The sequence below is a fragment of the Callospermophilus lateralis genome, unplaced genomic scaffold (assembly GCF_048772815.1).
Source record: "Callospermophilus lateralis isolate mCalLat2 unplaced genomic scaffold, mCalLat2.hap1 Scaffold_2365, whole genome shotgun sequence".
Taxonomy (NCBI): Eukaryota; Metazoa; Chordata; class Mammalia; order Rodentia; family Sciuridae; genus Callospermophilus; species Callospermophilus lateralis.
Genome location: NW_027513242.1, coordinates 153142 through 169980, shown reverse-complemented (window position 1 = coordinate 169980; position 16839 = coordinate 153142). Strand labels below are relative to the sequence as shown.

The 16839-nt window shown below is 33.5% G+C and overlaps 1 protein-coding gene across 1 annotated transcript in view; it reads left to right on the top strand.

Moving 5' to 3' along the window:
* Nucleotides 1-14287, top strand: part of LOC143388204 (ephrin type-A receptor 6-like) — a gene marked incomplete at its 5' end in the record, with an annotated part of 82755 nt that extends 68468 nt beyond the window's left edge. The window contains one exon of the mRNA XM_077108242.1: nucleotides 13589-14287. Coding sequence (XP_076964357.1) covers nucleotides 13589-14287 — 699 coding nt within the window. The remainder of the gene's footprint in view (nucleotides 1-13588) is intronic.
* Nucleotides 14288-16839: the final 2552 nt, after the last annotated feature.

Here is a 16839-nt window from a genome sequence, read left to right as displayed (position 1 = left end):
GGAATAATTTGGCAGTCCTTCCAATTGACAAATACTCTTCAATTGTGTAAATATACCACATTTTATTTATCTATTCATCAGTTGATGAATATTTGGGTCTGAACATTTGGCTAGTATGAAGAATGCTGCTATAAATATTCATGTATAAGTTCTTATATGGAAATATTTTAAATTCTCTTGTATAGATACCTAGCAGTGGAGTTAAGGGGTCACATGGTAACATTATATTTAACATTTTTAAAGAGTTGACAGATCATTTTCTATAGTGATTGTGCCTCTTTACATTCCCAATAGTAATGTTTGAGGGTTCCCATTACTCCATGTTTTCATTATTGTCTGTTATTTTGTTTCTAGCCATCCCAGTTTGTTTGGAGTAGTTTTATACTTTAGTTTTGGTTTGGGCTTCTCTAATGGAAAATGATTCTGATAGCTTTTTATATGCTTATTAGCCATTTGTCTATTTTCTTTGGAGAAATGTCTATTCAAATACTTGGCCCATTTTTAATTTATTTAATTTTTGTTTTTTAGTTGACAGGACACTTTTTTATAACTAAGAAACCATTGAATAATCTAAAGTAAGATTCACTTCTGTGTTTTCAGATATTTATAGTTTTGGCTTTTACACATAGGTCTGTAAACCACTTTGCATTATTTTTTGTGTATGACATAAGAAAGAGGTCTTGACTTCATATTTTGCATGTAGATGTGCAGTTGTCCCATGTAGTATATTTTTCAGTAATAAATATGTTGCTCAGGAAATAGAAAGGGAAACCAAATATCCACACAAACAAAACTCATATTTGATTGGAAATATTGGGAAGTTTTTATTTTATATATAGTTTCCTTAACTGTGAATAACTTTGAACATGTAGAGAGAAATATTAGGGTAAGAGAATTATAGGAATAGGTAAAAAGAGAAAGTAACAAAAATGTTATAGTGATGATTTCATTTTTCCCTGTTACATGCTTTGCAGAGAACCTGGAACCTGATACTGACAAAACGGCATAAAGACAATCATATCTTTGGGGTGTCTTAGTTATGCCATTCAGGGCATGTGAGCTGGTATAATTGTTACCCAATCCCCTAGGGTCCTTTGGTGAAGGACTACTTTGAGGTGTGTGTTATGGTAATGGGCTTGGGGTATGAGAACTGGTGCACTGCAGAAAGTAGTCTACAATAGTGATTTTTTTCATTGTCGGAGCTGACAGCCTGTGATGGCATGTAGTCTTGAAATTCTTTGGTTTTGTAGGTCCTGCAGTACCCTCTCTGGCTTCCCATCTGATTAATTCCTGAGAATAATCTATTAGCTAATGCCACATATCCCTAAGTTTGCCACTGAAACTTGGCCACCTATTTTGGCACTTAGAATAATTTCACTCATCTTTTCTCTTCTGGTTAAGTCTTGCCTTCTGGCCTCAGATATTCCAAAATCCTAGCATTACTATTGACACTGGGGAACTACTTTTATAAGCAAACTCTCCCTACAACCTTCAAATCTGGTCTGTAAAAAACAACCAAGACTGTTTTTCAAGATGAAGGTGTTCTCCTTTGCACTTTTCTCCCACAATATCCTATTTCCTTCTTTTCCTTCCTTCCCTTCCTCCCTTTCTTCCTTCTCTGGCTTACCTGTTTTATGAAAGGGTTAGGCACAGGAACATAGTCAGCTGGCACTTCCCTAGTGTTATGTAATAAACCCACTCTTGTGCACTCCATTGTTGGACTCTTTTGAACCCATTATCTAAACTTTGAATAAATATTATCCTTTTGATTCTAGGTCATCATTCCTCCTCCCACACGCTTTGAAGAAGTATCCTACTAAAATAGTATATTATACCAACTCCAGCTCCAGCTTCCATTAACCCAGAGTCCTCAGTGAATAGTCACATATCATTCAACTCACTGTGATCTGCCTTTCTTTCCTCTATTGCCCAACAGTCTCAAGATCCATTAAAAACCATGGTTTTGCAGTTCTTGCCTGAATACATTGTCTTGGTCCTTTGGTCCTTCAGATGAATAATCCCTTCCATTTCAATGAAGGCAGTGTATATCTATATTTGGTTTATACCCAAAATTGATCTTCATTATTGGTTTTGAACTCTTAAGTTGGGAGGGAAGGGACAGCTCTAATGGGGCAGATTTCATTTTGCCAGACACCTGACTGAGATGTTGCTTTTGAATGTCTCCCAGACAAAGAAAGGCTGCTGATTGTCTAGCAATAATGAGGGAGTCACATTTGTACACACACAGACTTCAGGAAAATCTCAGTGTTTAAATACAAATGTATCCATCTATAATCAATCTAGAACTTAAATCATTCCCTGTCCATCCTGACTTTACTGCAGGAGATACATCATGGCTAAACAGTCATCTTTCTCTACAGTTTGATTTATTGATTTCAACTCCTGATCTTGTTCTGCATAACCACCTGATATTATTAACACCTTCTGTGTCAGAATATTCCATGAGTTGGAGGTTGGATCAGTTGAATATGTTGTTGTTCTTTCTTCAGTGCATTGATAGCACTTAACAATGACCATTGTCCTTATAAATTACCTTTGCTATTGGAGTGTAACTCACTCAAATCCTAAATATATTACTTACTCGAATGTTAGCCTCTGCCTATATAAAATCCCACTTTACCACAGAAATAATGTTGGCAGTTGAGATGCTTCAGAATAGCAGCATTCATTATTATCTCAATAGCAGTGGAGTCCTTGGCCATTTGGACAGTGAGTAATACAGTTACTGGGGTACCTGTTTCTGGGAATCATTTTCATGCCCACTGTCTTGTTCTAGGTCCTTCATAAACTAGTTCTGAAACAAAAATTTGGTAGTTTGTTTGGAAAATTCAGGGGCATGGATTGGGGAGGAAAGTAATGCAGAAAGAAGATGATGTCAACATTAAAGGGCACTTTATAAAACTGCTAGATATCATAGATAATTGGTGCTTAATTCCACCAGGACATTCAGGGAAATGGTATAAAACATGTCTCATTCACTGAATTCTACTAATCATGTTTTGATGATTTTTTTCCTAGGGGTATTAATTTCTTAGCACTGCTGACCTGTCACGTATACGGAGAAAACTTCTATAGTTTTTTTTTTCTTTTTTTTTCAGGGGTTCAGCCTTCATACATAGAGTTGATGTTAACACATCCTGAAAAGTTATAGGAAGTGGGCCGAACTCTGACAGCATCTGCTTCATGGAAGAAGTGAAATTAAACTTAACTGAAGTCAGCTCATGCAGCATCAAATGCCATTTGAAGAAGTATATGTAAACCTGATTTTCTTTAGAGAAAGAATTTGATTAGCTAAGAATTATGCCTTAGGAATATTTAACTGAAGTAGTTTATAGGATTGTTTGGAGAACAGGATTGGGTAGTGTTATGGTTTGTGTACAAAAAGTTCCCTGAAAAACTCATGTGGCAATGGAGGACAGGTCAGAGGTGAAATGGTAAGATTAGGAAAACTATAACCTCATCAAAGGATTTATTCTTCTGGTGGAATAATACATTACTGGTGGGAACTGCAGGCAGGTAGGACATGGCTGCAAGAAATAGGTCCTTGGCTCCTTGTGTTTGTTGACACACACTCTCTGTTTTCCAGCTGCAAAGAGCTTTGCAGCTTTCTTTTGGCATGCCCTTCCACCATATTGTTCTGCCTCATCTCAATCCCAGAGCAACAAAATCAGCCAGCCATGGACTAAACCTCCAAAACCATCAGTCAAAATAAACTTCTATGAGTTTTTATTGTCAGTTATTTTAGTCACAGCAAAGAAAAGCTGACTACCAGATAGTATAATGGAGAGGGCGTAACATGATGATCTTATTTCTATTTCTAGTTCTGACTGGGACCTGCTCACAGTCCTAATGCTAAAGCAGCTTCCAGAAGACTAGCATTCTGAGCACACACCAACAATAGTATTTCAGATGAAAGAGATTTCATTCTCAGAAGAGCTGAGAACTTAGAATGGAAGCAAACATTCCCAGATTACTTTTTTTTCTGTTCTGTTTATTAAGATTCAAGGGAAATCTTCACCCTGTCATTCAGACTTCAATATGCTGTTTGAGCTAAAACACATTAACCTAAACAGAAACAGCCTTGTACAGAGAGAGTTAAGGTTGTCCTTGCCTGTGCTTTCTGGTAGACAGTACTGTCCAGCCAACTCTTTGTGACCTTTAGCACCATTTAGCAATACTTCATTCCCAGTAGTGGTTTACCAAGACAAAGGGACAGAAAAAAAGATAAGTCAGAGAACAAAGACAATGAAAAAGGATTAAGTACTAAGAAGCAATTTTTTTGACTAATCTGAAAGCTGCTTAGAAATAGAAGAGCAAAAACTAATAACATACTTCATATGTTAAGTACTTATCTAGTAATACTTGTATTAATTTATCATCCTCATATAAAACACCAACAGGCATATGTCAAATTAGTTTAACTCAGATACTCCCTTTCTTGCACAAGCTTTAATTTCCTACAAATCTTACCAACTTCACCTAATTCTGGGGCTTGTAAAGACCTACTCTTTTCCATTGTTGAGAACCCATTCCTGGAATAGGTTTTCTTCTCTTCTTTTTTTCTTTTCTTTTTTTTTTTTGGAGGAATTTTCTACCAGTATTTACAATTAATTGTAACAAAATCTATTGGAAAGAATTCTCCAGGGTATGGCTGTTTGCCAGATCTGCTTGGGTATTCCTGTATACACAGTGCAACTTGAGTTCATTTCCAGAAAAATTATATGTCATACAATGGGTTTCTTTCTGTTTTCTCCCACCTATTATGTAAAAGTGAACAGATAAGCCAAAATGAAAAGTTGTGGGAAAATACATGATTTACTCTGATCTTTCCTACTGTGTTTCCATGAAATAAACAGTAACATCTTTGGTTATTAGTATATATACAACTCTAGCTTTGGGTAAAACAATATCATCATATCCCAGTATATCATAATCCCATTTCCCAGTTTGCAGAGAATAAAAAAAGCATAGTCATTTCAAGTGGTATGCTTTCAAATCTTCAAATATCTAAGTGGATGTATTCATGCCCAATAGGTAACATCTAGTTAGTCTTATCACTTTTGGGAGACAGGTGTCCCCTGAGGTCTGGAGACCTAATCACATACCCCTCTGAATGACAGTTCAGTGCCTCCTTATCATCACTGCTCTATGCAAATCCTCATTTGCTTTATTTTATTTATTATTGCTGCTCTTTTACCATTTGACCGTTCTGTTGTGTTTGAGGTGATCACAAACAGAGTTCATATGTAGAATTCTAATGTTAAACAAGGTTGTCCTATGAGAAGTCATTCCAGTGGGACTGAAGTCTTAAAGTTTTAATTTTAATATAATTGTGAAGATCTAAGGTATTTAAAATAACAAGAAAAAATATAACTGTGAAGTGTTAAGGCAACATTAGTGAGCCAAAATTTGACAAAATAAGGTTTATAGAGAATCATGATCTTACCCTGAAAGATTCTCTACTAATTATTTTACTCATTATGTGTCTGCAATATGAAATAGCTCTTCTCCAGATTTCTGCATGAAGATGAATGCCATAGCAACATTTCATCAAATGTTTTCTTGTCTTGGCCACCAGTAACTTCTCTGTTAATAATTGCGTATACATTGAGCTCTTTATTTTACTACACCTTTCAGCAGCATTTAATATATTTAAATATGTTCTCTTTTAGTAATCATTTTCTTCTATAACATGCATAGAACATCACACTTGTATCTCACAATTTGCATTAATATGTACAGTTTGAGTATTTTATACTTGATATTTGCAAGAATTAACAATTCATAAATTAATGTATTTAAATACTGTATCTTTTACTTAAAATATAAAATTAATTATAGTTACAGCTGTGGATGATGGACTTAATTAAAAGTTAGAGCAAAGATGGATGATTTGACAGAATCTATAAGTAGTCCTTTTTTATTAAAATCCTGCTCAATTAAAGGGTACTTGCCAAGCAGCCTTGATTGCATATGGCCTGCTCGGGTCACTATCTCTCCCAATGCAAACATATGTTCCTAAAATAATTTTTCTGTCCTCCTTCTTTGCTTATTTCCATTTTGAAAACACACACACACACACACACACACACACACACACACATATGATATATAAAGAGGGAGAGTTCTAAACTTGAATTTTCTTCTACTAAATATCTTGTGCATTAGCATAATGCCCCAAAAGCCATTTGTTGTTTCTAGGCTTCAGCTAAGGCATGGCATCTGAATTATCTATAATCAGCTACATTATTCTAATATCTTTAAAATAATATTTCTGGTTTGGGAGAGTGCTAAAAGCTTACACATTTCTTTACATGTATGATATTTAGAATCTTGACCTAAGAAACAATAAGTCTCCACATTAGTAGATGCATTGAGAATTAATTTAGAATTCAAGCCTCGTGCTATTCACCTGAATATTCAACAAATACTAAGAACCTACTGTGAGCTTTGTAAATATTCACTTGGTAAGGGGGATGCATTGATGAACAACACAAAGTCTCTACTTTTGTTGAACTAGCATTCTACATACACTTATTTTAATTTAAAGCTTTCATATGGGTCAGCATACATTTTCAGATACATTTGATGTTTAGTCTTGTGTTTTCTTTAAAATCTCAAGTGAGTTAATTTGTTCTTCAGGTCAGTTCCTTCATCTCTAAAACCAGGATTAAACGCTTCATACAAATGCTAATGTATATAAGATCAAGAATTAAATTAAATGTGGCTTGTGAGATAATTATTCTGTGCTTTCTATATTTCTGAAGTCCCATGAAACCTAGCATGCTCCTCAGGTATTGTTGAATATTAAGGCAGAATAATTTAGATGAATATTTGATATCTCTTTACTGTAGTATTGCTATAAATATTCAAAGATGATATTTGCAGAATTTTTATTCATTTGTTCAGTAAATTCTTGACTTCTGATAATGCCAGTTAAGATCTCTGGATATATAGAAGGTGGACTCTATTATCAGACATTTAATCTTCATGAATATTTGATGTTTTTAATGGGATGATCTTTTCTTCTTAGTGGAAATTATCCTCATTGCTATAATATTTTGGTTTTATTAATAGGAATAATCCACAAAAAGTAATAAATTTATTTGTAAAACTTACTCAGTCTCAGCAGTTGTCTTCTAGATACCAGCAAATTCATATCTTTTTAAATTAAATATCTTTGTAGTACTAATAAAAAAGTTTTATGTTTGCCCAAAGTGAAATAGAAATGTATCTGCACATGATACATTTTGCTTCTCATTTTGTTCTCTGAAACTAGTTATCATTTAAATGCAGAGCCTTCGCTTTTCTGCTGCAAAAACAGATTTATGTTATTAACTACATGCCTAGCAGCAGTATTCAGGGCACTAATTTTCTAAGTTTATGTCAGTATATTGACTCAAAGTGAATTTTTAAGTGGTTGTGAGGAAAATATCATATTAGAATAAGAAGGCCCTTTAAGAAGCTTTTCATTGATAGAAAATATTAGATGTATATGCTTTAAAAAATTAAGCCACCACAGAGTTACATAATGAGCTGCCTGTGTGTTCAATAACTATAGTTTATTTTTCTTATGCATGGGGCAGGAAGAATGTTCTGAACAAATCAGATAGACGTCATTTTACCAAATAAAAGCTTCTCTTCATTCTGAACCATTTTTTTCTTAGGATGAATTTGATGGTTTACTTCTCTCTTGCTCCTTTTTCTAATAAACTTGGTTATCTGTGGGACTAATTAGTTAAGTCATAGACTCAAAACACTGTGGAACAAATTACATAGGGAACCTGACGAGGAATTAAGGATTCATCAGGAGTTTGGTTTTGTTTTATTTTAACATATCTTTAGATAAGTGCTCATTGGGGAAAATGAATAATTTGCTTTTATTGCATTATTAATTAATCATCTGCCAGTAAGACTAGACAACTGGAAAGGTCATTTACTTTTTTGGAGTCATATCTTTGAAATGGTGCTTTGTTGTAGTCTTTTCTCTGCATGGCTTCCCTTTTATATGTTTATCACAACCACATGTTGAGGAATAAAAAGATAAGAAAAAAAACATTTCTCCACAAACTTTTTTTTTCATTTTGGCCTGAGTTGGGATCTGTTACAGTTTGCAGCAGAAATAAATTCAGGAATCAATAATTTTATTAAAGCACAGAGTGGAGAGGGAGGAAAAAGCTTTGATCTACATTTGAATACTTATTCTTTAGGAGGCAGAGGTAAAGACCAAAGTACTTCTGTACAGCAATGTCTTTCTCTAATGTTTTTGGAGTGTTTTCTGTCTCATTCCTTCCTATCAGTACATATAACATTACTTTTTACAGATTTTTATTTTTATTCCCCTTGAATCAGCAAACCCTGCCGCTGTGTATGGTCCTCAGATAGTCAGGGCATGACTTTCCTCCCTACAATGTATTTCTAGGGATACAGAGGTAAACCTATTAGTCTGAGAGTGATTGATCTTTTCCTTTGCTAGTTCTTTAAGTGAATTTTCAGGACTTTCACTTTCTTTGAAAATTTAATTAGCTTTGCAGTAGTTCATTTCATTTTGAGAAATTATCTGCTTTTATCTTAAAATTTCAAAGTTTACTATGGAATAAAATTTATATTCCTGTTGCATTCTAAATATTTTTCAAAAGGAGGAAGATATACATTTGAGACATTTATATGAGGACTTGGATATATGGTCAGTTTAATCAATTTATTATCTGAACATTCCTTCCCTACAAAGGCTATGTGTTTGACTTATTTTAATATCTGTGAGAAAAGAAAGCAGTCTGATTCTTCAATGATTTTTCTGCTTTAAATATTAATTTTCTTGTTCTAACTTTCTATTCTCAAAAGTAATTCAGTTTTTTGCCTAGTTTATTTGACTTGTTATGGAAACAAAAACTTCATATGTGGGTAGAGATGTTTTTTTAAAGAGAGCGCTCAGATATAAATGCACTACAGACTATTTAGAACTCTGTACTCCTGTCAGTTCTAAGAAATATTCAATTGAGATGGGAATGGCAGAGCTCAGCACTAAGATAAATGCCCTGTCATATGTATCCAGTGGGTAAATGCTGTTACCCCTAGTAAAACAAATATACTTATTTTCCAGCTGTGAAATGTTTAAATATACATGAACCGCCTAAATGTTGAAAATATAGGATGAAAATAATCAAACATCTCATTAGTTCTGCTATTGTATTGGTCAATTCCATCAGCTGTTTGCTTTTATATAGCAGGCACTGAAGCAAAACATACTGATTCCTCCTCATGAATTCATTTTGCTCTTAATTTTTTTCATATTTTTCATGTAAGACTAACAGTATCATAATATAAAAGCAATAAGCCAATGTATAGTGCACAAAAAAGCTCAGAAAACCAAAAAAATCAAGTCACTGAAGCTTCTTCATAGTAGAGTAACTTATAAACTATGTTCGTTCTTACAGCCTGTGTAAGTAGAACAAAGAAATTTTTTTTTCCAGTTCTTTATGAGTTGCTTTCTTTGGGTACAGGAGTGGATATATGAATTATAGATGATGAGTGCAAGTTTTGTCATGTGAACTATCTTGCTTAATGAAAACTGTTGCTTTAGCAAGAATGAGTATTCCTTCAGAGATTTTCTGGGAAAGAATGTCTTAAGAGTCATATGACTATTTATTTTAAGAATGTGCATGTTGAATATGTTATGATATAGTTACGGTTGGATATGTTATGATATAGTTGTGGTGTCTATAGCAGGAAAAGTAATATGGCTTTGGAAGATTTATATACTCATGAGTCCCACAGAGGGAGTCTGTACATTTCTTTACTCATGAGTCCCACAGAGGGAGTCTGTACATGCCATGAAAGACAATAGAGGTTTTGGTGAGATGGTAGATGGCAAAACTCCAGGCCAGAAGTCTTTAATGAGATTTCCAAGGTAAGGTACTGCATAGTAGGCACTTCAGCATGGTTAGTTTAAATAATTCCTGTGGGATTTGTACTTTAAGAGTGGTCTCTAAATGCCTCATACCCAGCCTAGGATGATTTAGAACAAGAGGAATATTGGAATATTGGCTGCCTGTGTGAGAGTTAGATAAGTGGGTGTTTGGGGATTTAGACTTGGGGTTGGTTGTTTGGCATATAAAAGATTCACTTCAGGTCAGTCCTTTGCAATCTCTAAGAATTATCTAGCCCTGGGAGGGAAATTTTTTCATCTGCTCAACTCTCTCCAGCAAGCTTTATAAGATGCCAAAACATCATAGACTATGAAAAATCAAGCCAGAAGCCTTGGTTCTAGTTCATGGTCAGTACAAGTCCAGCAATGAGCAATTACTTTAACTTGGGAGCCTTGGATTCCTTACTGATATCATGAAAATGAATACCATTAAGGTATGAAAATCTGTGCTACTACTACTACTACTTTTTTTTTGTCTTTTTTGGAACTGGGGGTGGAACCCAGGGCTTTGTGAATACAAGACAAATGCTTTTCCAGTGAGCTACATCCCAGCCCTTTCTATGCTACTTTAATGAGTATAAAGCTTTAATGAGTATAAACTCAGTGTATAGTTTCCTCAGAGGTCATTACATCCAAGATGAACATGTAGCCCAAAGAAATAGTCCTTTGGACTATACCTAATTCTTGCTTAAGCAAAACTTCTTACTGATCATGAAACTTGAAGTTTTTAACCTTTTCTATCGCTTCATAATTCATCTATCCACAACTTGATCTAAAGAAAGGGCTTAAAAAATCAAGACAAAAGAATAAAAACAGAAATGATTTGCAAATGTATGGTTTGCTTTACTAAGTTTTTTTCTACATTTTATCTTAGCAAATTTTTATATAATGGTGTGTTAGATTTTTTTTTCACTGTGACAAATACCTGAGATAATCCAATTATAAGAAGGAAAGTTTTACTTTGGCTCACTATTTCAGAGGTTTCAGTTCATGATCACTTGACATCACTGCCCTTGGGTCTTTGGCAGCACAGTACATAATGGAATGAGCATGTGGCAGAGGAGCTTCTCACCTCATGGCAGTCATGAAGGGAAAAGAGAGGATGTGTGTGTGTGTGTGTGTGTGTGTGTGTGTGTGTGTGTGTGTGTGTGTGTGTATAACCAATATCTCCTTTCAGAACACTCTCCCAGTGATCTAATTTCCTTCTATTCGGCCAGTCTCCCCAAAGTGCTACAGATTAGCAATCAAGTCTTTAACATGGTGGAGATATTTCAGATCCAAATTATAGCCAATGAGTATACTATTTTATTCCAACATAAAACATATTTGAAAAAAAATTAGTATCAGGAGATTAAGGAATTAGAATATTTTGGGTTCAGTGACTGCAATGCAGCTGAAGCAAATTGTCAAATTAATGACAGAATTAATGGTGGTTTGATTTGTATGTTTCTCTAATTTCTACCTTTATCTATACACATAGAAAATGAATTATGTATTTGTTTTGAATGAAATTTTGAAATTTAATCCATTAGATATCTGTGGTACAATCTTAAAGTTTTCTCAAAGTGTAGGCATGTAGATTAGTTTTATACATTAGCTTCAACATCTTCCCCTCTGCCTTACTGAATTGTTTTAGTCTTTAAGGTGCATGTCAAGTGCCTTCTTCATTGCCAATCCTTCCAAACCACTCCAATTCATGAATAAGTTCTCATTTGAGCACATACTATGTTTATTATATATCCCATTCCATTGTTACTTATAAACAAACCTATGCTATCAGTTACATTTTCTTATTTTTTTATTTTAAAGATATAATAATATTTCCACTGAGAACAAGCCTTGTATCCTCATTTTCACACTTTTATGGAACTTGACACATACAATAAATTCATTAATTATTAACAAGTGACCTGTAAGATTCACAGTATATTTTATGAAGTTAAAAGTGTTTTGAAGTAAATGTTTACATTAACCGACTAATAGTGAGGTAGAACCTACTGGGTTCTTTAAATATTATATTTAACTCTGCATGTTAAAAAAGAATAATTATAATATTTTCAAATTCCAAATTGGGGTACTCTTTATCTTCCTGTCATCTTTAGACCCAGAAAAGGAAGGCCATGCTCTGTGTCTAGAGCTTTTCTTGATCTTGCCCTTTCTCTCCTCTGGCCTCACTCCTCTTCATGAAGCTCTAACCTTGAGGGATGAGGAGATTTGCCACATAAATCCTCTTTCATAAGACCACAGATAGTCAAGACCCCATAATTTCTTTTTCAAGCTCAGGTTTCCTTCAGGAACTCCATGTCCTTTTGAGGTCCATCCTCCAATGGAAATACTGTGCATTGTTCTGCTCATCTCAAGCTAAATGGAAGACCAAAGTTGGCAGCTTTGGGTAGCAGGAAAGGGGCACAGCTTGTACCTGAAGGCTTATAGCCCACCATATGTACATGGTGAAGCCCTCATGGATTGATATGGAGCTAGAGTCAAGGAATGGAACAGCAGTAGGACTGAATGAAGTTAGAGGCTAGCCCTCTGTGGACCACCACATACTTCCCTTGCTATTCTAAAAAATACAAGTATTTTTGCATTGACCTGGCATCTGAGGTTGTTAGGAAGTTGTCTTTACAAAGTAAGAATATAAAAATTTAAATTTTCATCTTATTTAAAGTATGATTTACTATTTAAAAATATTTATACACTTTGTATGTAAGGCCTTAAACTTATATTCTTGTCTCAGGTCCCAATTTCCAGATATGTTAGTAAATTTCATATTCTTTTACAGTTGTACCAATCTTGAATTTATTTTCTTATTTTAGGAAATCAAATTCAAATTTAGAAATCTAATGTAAAGTATTTTCTTTCTTCTTGGTTAAGATGAAATTTATCAATTGCTTTGGTATTGAGTCCAATTCTAATTTCTTTATTTCTCTTTCTTCCTTTCTTCCTCCTCTTCCTCCTCATCTTTTTTCTGTCAATGATCGAAGAAACAATTTTTTTCACAAATTTGACATCAAGGATAATGCACAACCTTAAGTATCATTATATACTGTCTTTGAGTAGTTTCATATTTCTTGTGTGATTTTTCTGGCCCTTTTCTCCATGTAAACATCCCCCCAAAGAACCATGTAAATATTTTAGTGAATACTGTAAAAAACATCATGATGTGATGTGGGGCAAATTGGATATGAGGACAGATGGGGAAAACAGAGAGCATATATCGTGGGTCTCATTGTTTTCTTTTCTTTTTTTTTTTAATCAGATAATGAATGCTTCTTTATGTTCTTTTAGTGTTACAGGAAATAATTAAACTGCTCTTTATGTATTTATGTAGTATATACTTTATAACAGTCCTATAAAATGGATAATATTAAGTTTAATTTTACACTTAAGGAAATTAGAGACATTAAATAAAGTTGCTGTAGGTCATACAGTTAATATGTAAGAAGGCAAGATTCATACAGGGATGGTCAATTGCAGAAACCATCCTTTCAACCAGAGGCTCATGATTAAAATGCTGTTGCATTATTGCTTTGAACAGCTTCATTTGTATCCTTTCAATTCACTTTTTGTTAAAACTTTTGGAAGTTTCCCTTTCACCATTATCATTTTATAATTACTTAATTTTTTTTCTTTTCACAGTGGGATGCCATCACTGAAATGGATGAACACAATAGGCCTATTCATACTTACCAGGTATGCAATGTAATGGAGTCAAACCAAAACAACTGGCTTCGAACAAACTGGATCTTACGTGATGCAGTTCAGAAAATTTATGTGGAAATGAAGTTCACACTAAGGGATTGTAACAGCATCCCTTGGGTCTTGGGGACTTGCAAAGAAACCTTTAATCTGTATTATATGGAATCAGATGAGTCCCATGCAATTAAATTCAAGCCAAACCAGTATATAAAGATTGGCACAATTGCTGCTGATGAGAGTTTTACCCAGATGGATTTAGGTGATCGCATCCTCAAACTCAACACCGAAATTCGTGAAGTGGGGCCTATAGAAAGAAAGGGATTTTATCTGTCATTTCAAGACATTGGGGCATGCATTGCCCTGGTCTCTGTTCGTGTTTTCTACAAAAAGTGTCCCTTCACTGTTCAAAACTTGGCCATATTTCCTGATACCATCCCAAGAGTCGACTCTTCCTCTTTGGTCGAAGTACGGGGCTCTTGTGTGAAGAGTGCTGAAGAGCGTGATACTCCTAAACTATATTGTGGAGCAGATGGAGATAGACTGGTTCCTCTTGGAAGGTGTATCTGCAGTACAGGATATGAAGAAATTGAGGGTTCTTGCCATGGGAAGGAACATTTAAATAATTTATTTTGCATTTAATTATTTTTTAAAAGTAAACATGTTCTACAATAATTTGAAAATAGTAAACATTTGATACTGCTCCTAATAGCTAATTACAGAAAAAACCGACTCCTATTATCTATTTGAAAAATGTATAATCTGTTTTTTCTTCCTGGGAAAATATATTATTTTTATTTTGACAAAGGAGTTAAACACTATGTATTGTGGTTTTCACCTACTTTTATAAAGAATACTAAAATAAACCACAGTAATAAAAACCAATGGGGATTCAAAATAGGATTTGCCTGATGTCCCAGTGTTGGTGGTTTAGAGACACTGTCATGTTGAAACACCATTAAAAAATGATTGCATTTTTCATGTTGAATTATAATAAAAGAATAGTATTTAAGTGTACTTAAACGGGTAATTCATGTGTTTTATTTTTTTAAAAAAATAAGCTAGTTTATACAGGTGTTATGTGTTTGAAGGTTGAAGGTTGAGTATTGACCTTTTCAGAAATTAATTTATCCCTTGTTATTATTAAGTACACTTTCCAGCCACATGACACATTAATTATTTATTAAAATAGCAGTATTTGTATAAGTTCCAAGTATTAGGATATATTAATACTGCATAATGCTAGTTAAGTATAGCATTACACAGGGTTAGATAATGAAAGACCTGTAATTTTAAAAGAGAGACATTTTTCCTTTTTTATATGAAATATCTTATGAGGGTTTATTAATTTAATGAATCTATATAAAGATTTTATATACCCTTGATAAAGATCATCTATTCAATTATGTTTGTATTTAGTACTCAAAAACAAAACACATATATAGAAAAAAAGTTATTTTCTTGGTAAACTGTAGCATACTAGAGTTATTTCCTTCTCAGAGATAAATTATATACAGATGTTTGCCGGCAGTGCCATATTAAATTTTTTGACATCTTGGTTGATGCTATATTCACAGTCATTAAAAAATTCAGAGAAAATAAATAAGGAAAAAAAATACTTGTTTTTATATAAGGGTCATGGGTAATATATATGAACTTTCAAAGGATTTATCTACTCATAAAATGTTTGGGTTCTTGATTCTTGAAAAGTTTGCTAGAAGCTCCAGTGATTCTCATGTTTTATAGTTGGAGAACATTAATATTGGCATGAAAAGTCAGTAGTGTGTATTTTATAAAGCATGAACTAGTCTTCTTCCACTATTTAATCACTCAAATATATTTCATTCAGATTTATCGATATAGATTGAACCTAAAATTTTTACTCACCTAAAACAAAGATTTATAATGGAGAAAAAATAAATCATAAATGATCCTGGATAGATTTATAAAATACTTTACACTTTTTACTATATTTTTAATACAATAAATATTTTATACATATGAAAAATTATTCAGTGAATGGGAGGGCAATTAGAACTTGGATTAAAATATACCTAAGGAACCATACTGTTTTGCCACATTTTAAAGTACATAGAAGTTACAGGCTTTGATTGATTAAAAATAATCAGATTTTTAAAATATTTTTAAAATTGTTCAATAATCCAAGGATTTATGTGATTAGCTTTTACTATATTTGTATTTTTATGGCATAGACCACATGATTAAAGTAACCAACCATGATGACTAGATATCTTTTTACTTGACATGGTTGTTGTGTGAAATTTTATTCTTTGTATATGCCCTAATATTTCTTTATTGTCTGGCAAAGGTGATTTTGGACAAATGATAAACATACTCAGATTGTCCAGTGCTTCTGCATGTCTATTTTTATGTCTTGTTATCTTTATTCTTATTTACCTGGTTACAGAAATATGAGGAAGTTGGGATAGTATAAATGTTCATCATCTTCTTGTACTATATGCCAGAAACTATAAGGATTGAACTTGAATTTTACGTCCATGGCTTACAAAGTTTGAAATAAGTTTTTGTATCTATTTGTTATTTTGTAAGACTGAAAATAACCACATATGGTTTTAATTAAATATAAGGACATGCTGTTAGCAAAGAAAAGGAAATTTGAGTGGATGCAGAGACTAATTTTTTTATTTGTTCTAATTACTTACTCATGACATTAGAATGCATAAATGGAGTGTAATTTCTCATTCTTCTGGTTGTACATGTTGTAGAATCATGCTGGTCATGTAATAATATATGTACATATAGTAATGATGTCTTATTCATTCTACTATACTTACTACATCTATACCCTGCCTCCTCCCTTCTCTCCCTCTCTACATAATCCAAAGTACCTCTATTTTGCCCTAACCACACCATTCCCCTTATTGTGAATTAGCATCTACATATCAGAGAAAACATTTGGCCTTTGGTATTTTGGGATTGGCTTACTTCACTTAGCATGATATTCTCCAGCTCCATCCATTTACAAACAAATGCCATAATTTCATTCTTAAGGCTTTGTAATATTCTATTGTGTATATATACCATATTTTCTTTATCCATTCATCTGTTGAACATCATATAGGTTGGTTCCATAGTTTAGCTATTGTGAATTGAGCTGCTAAAAACATGGATGTGGCTGCATCAGTATAGTATGCTGATTTTAAGTCTTTTGG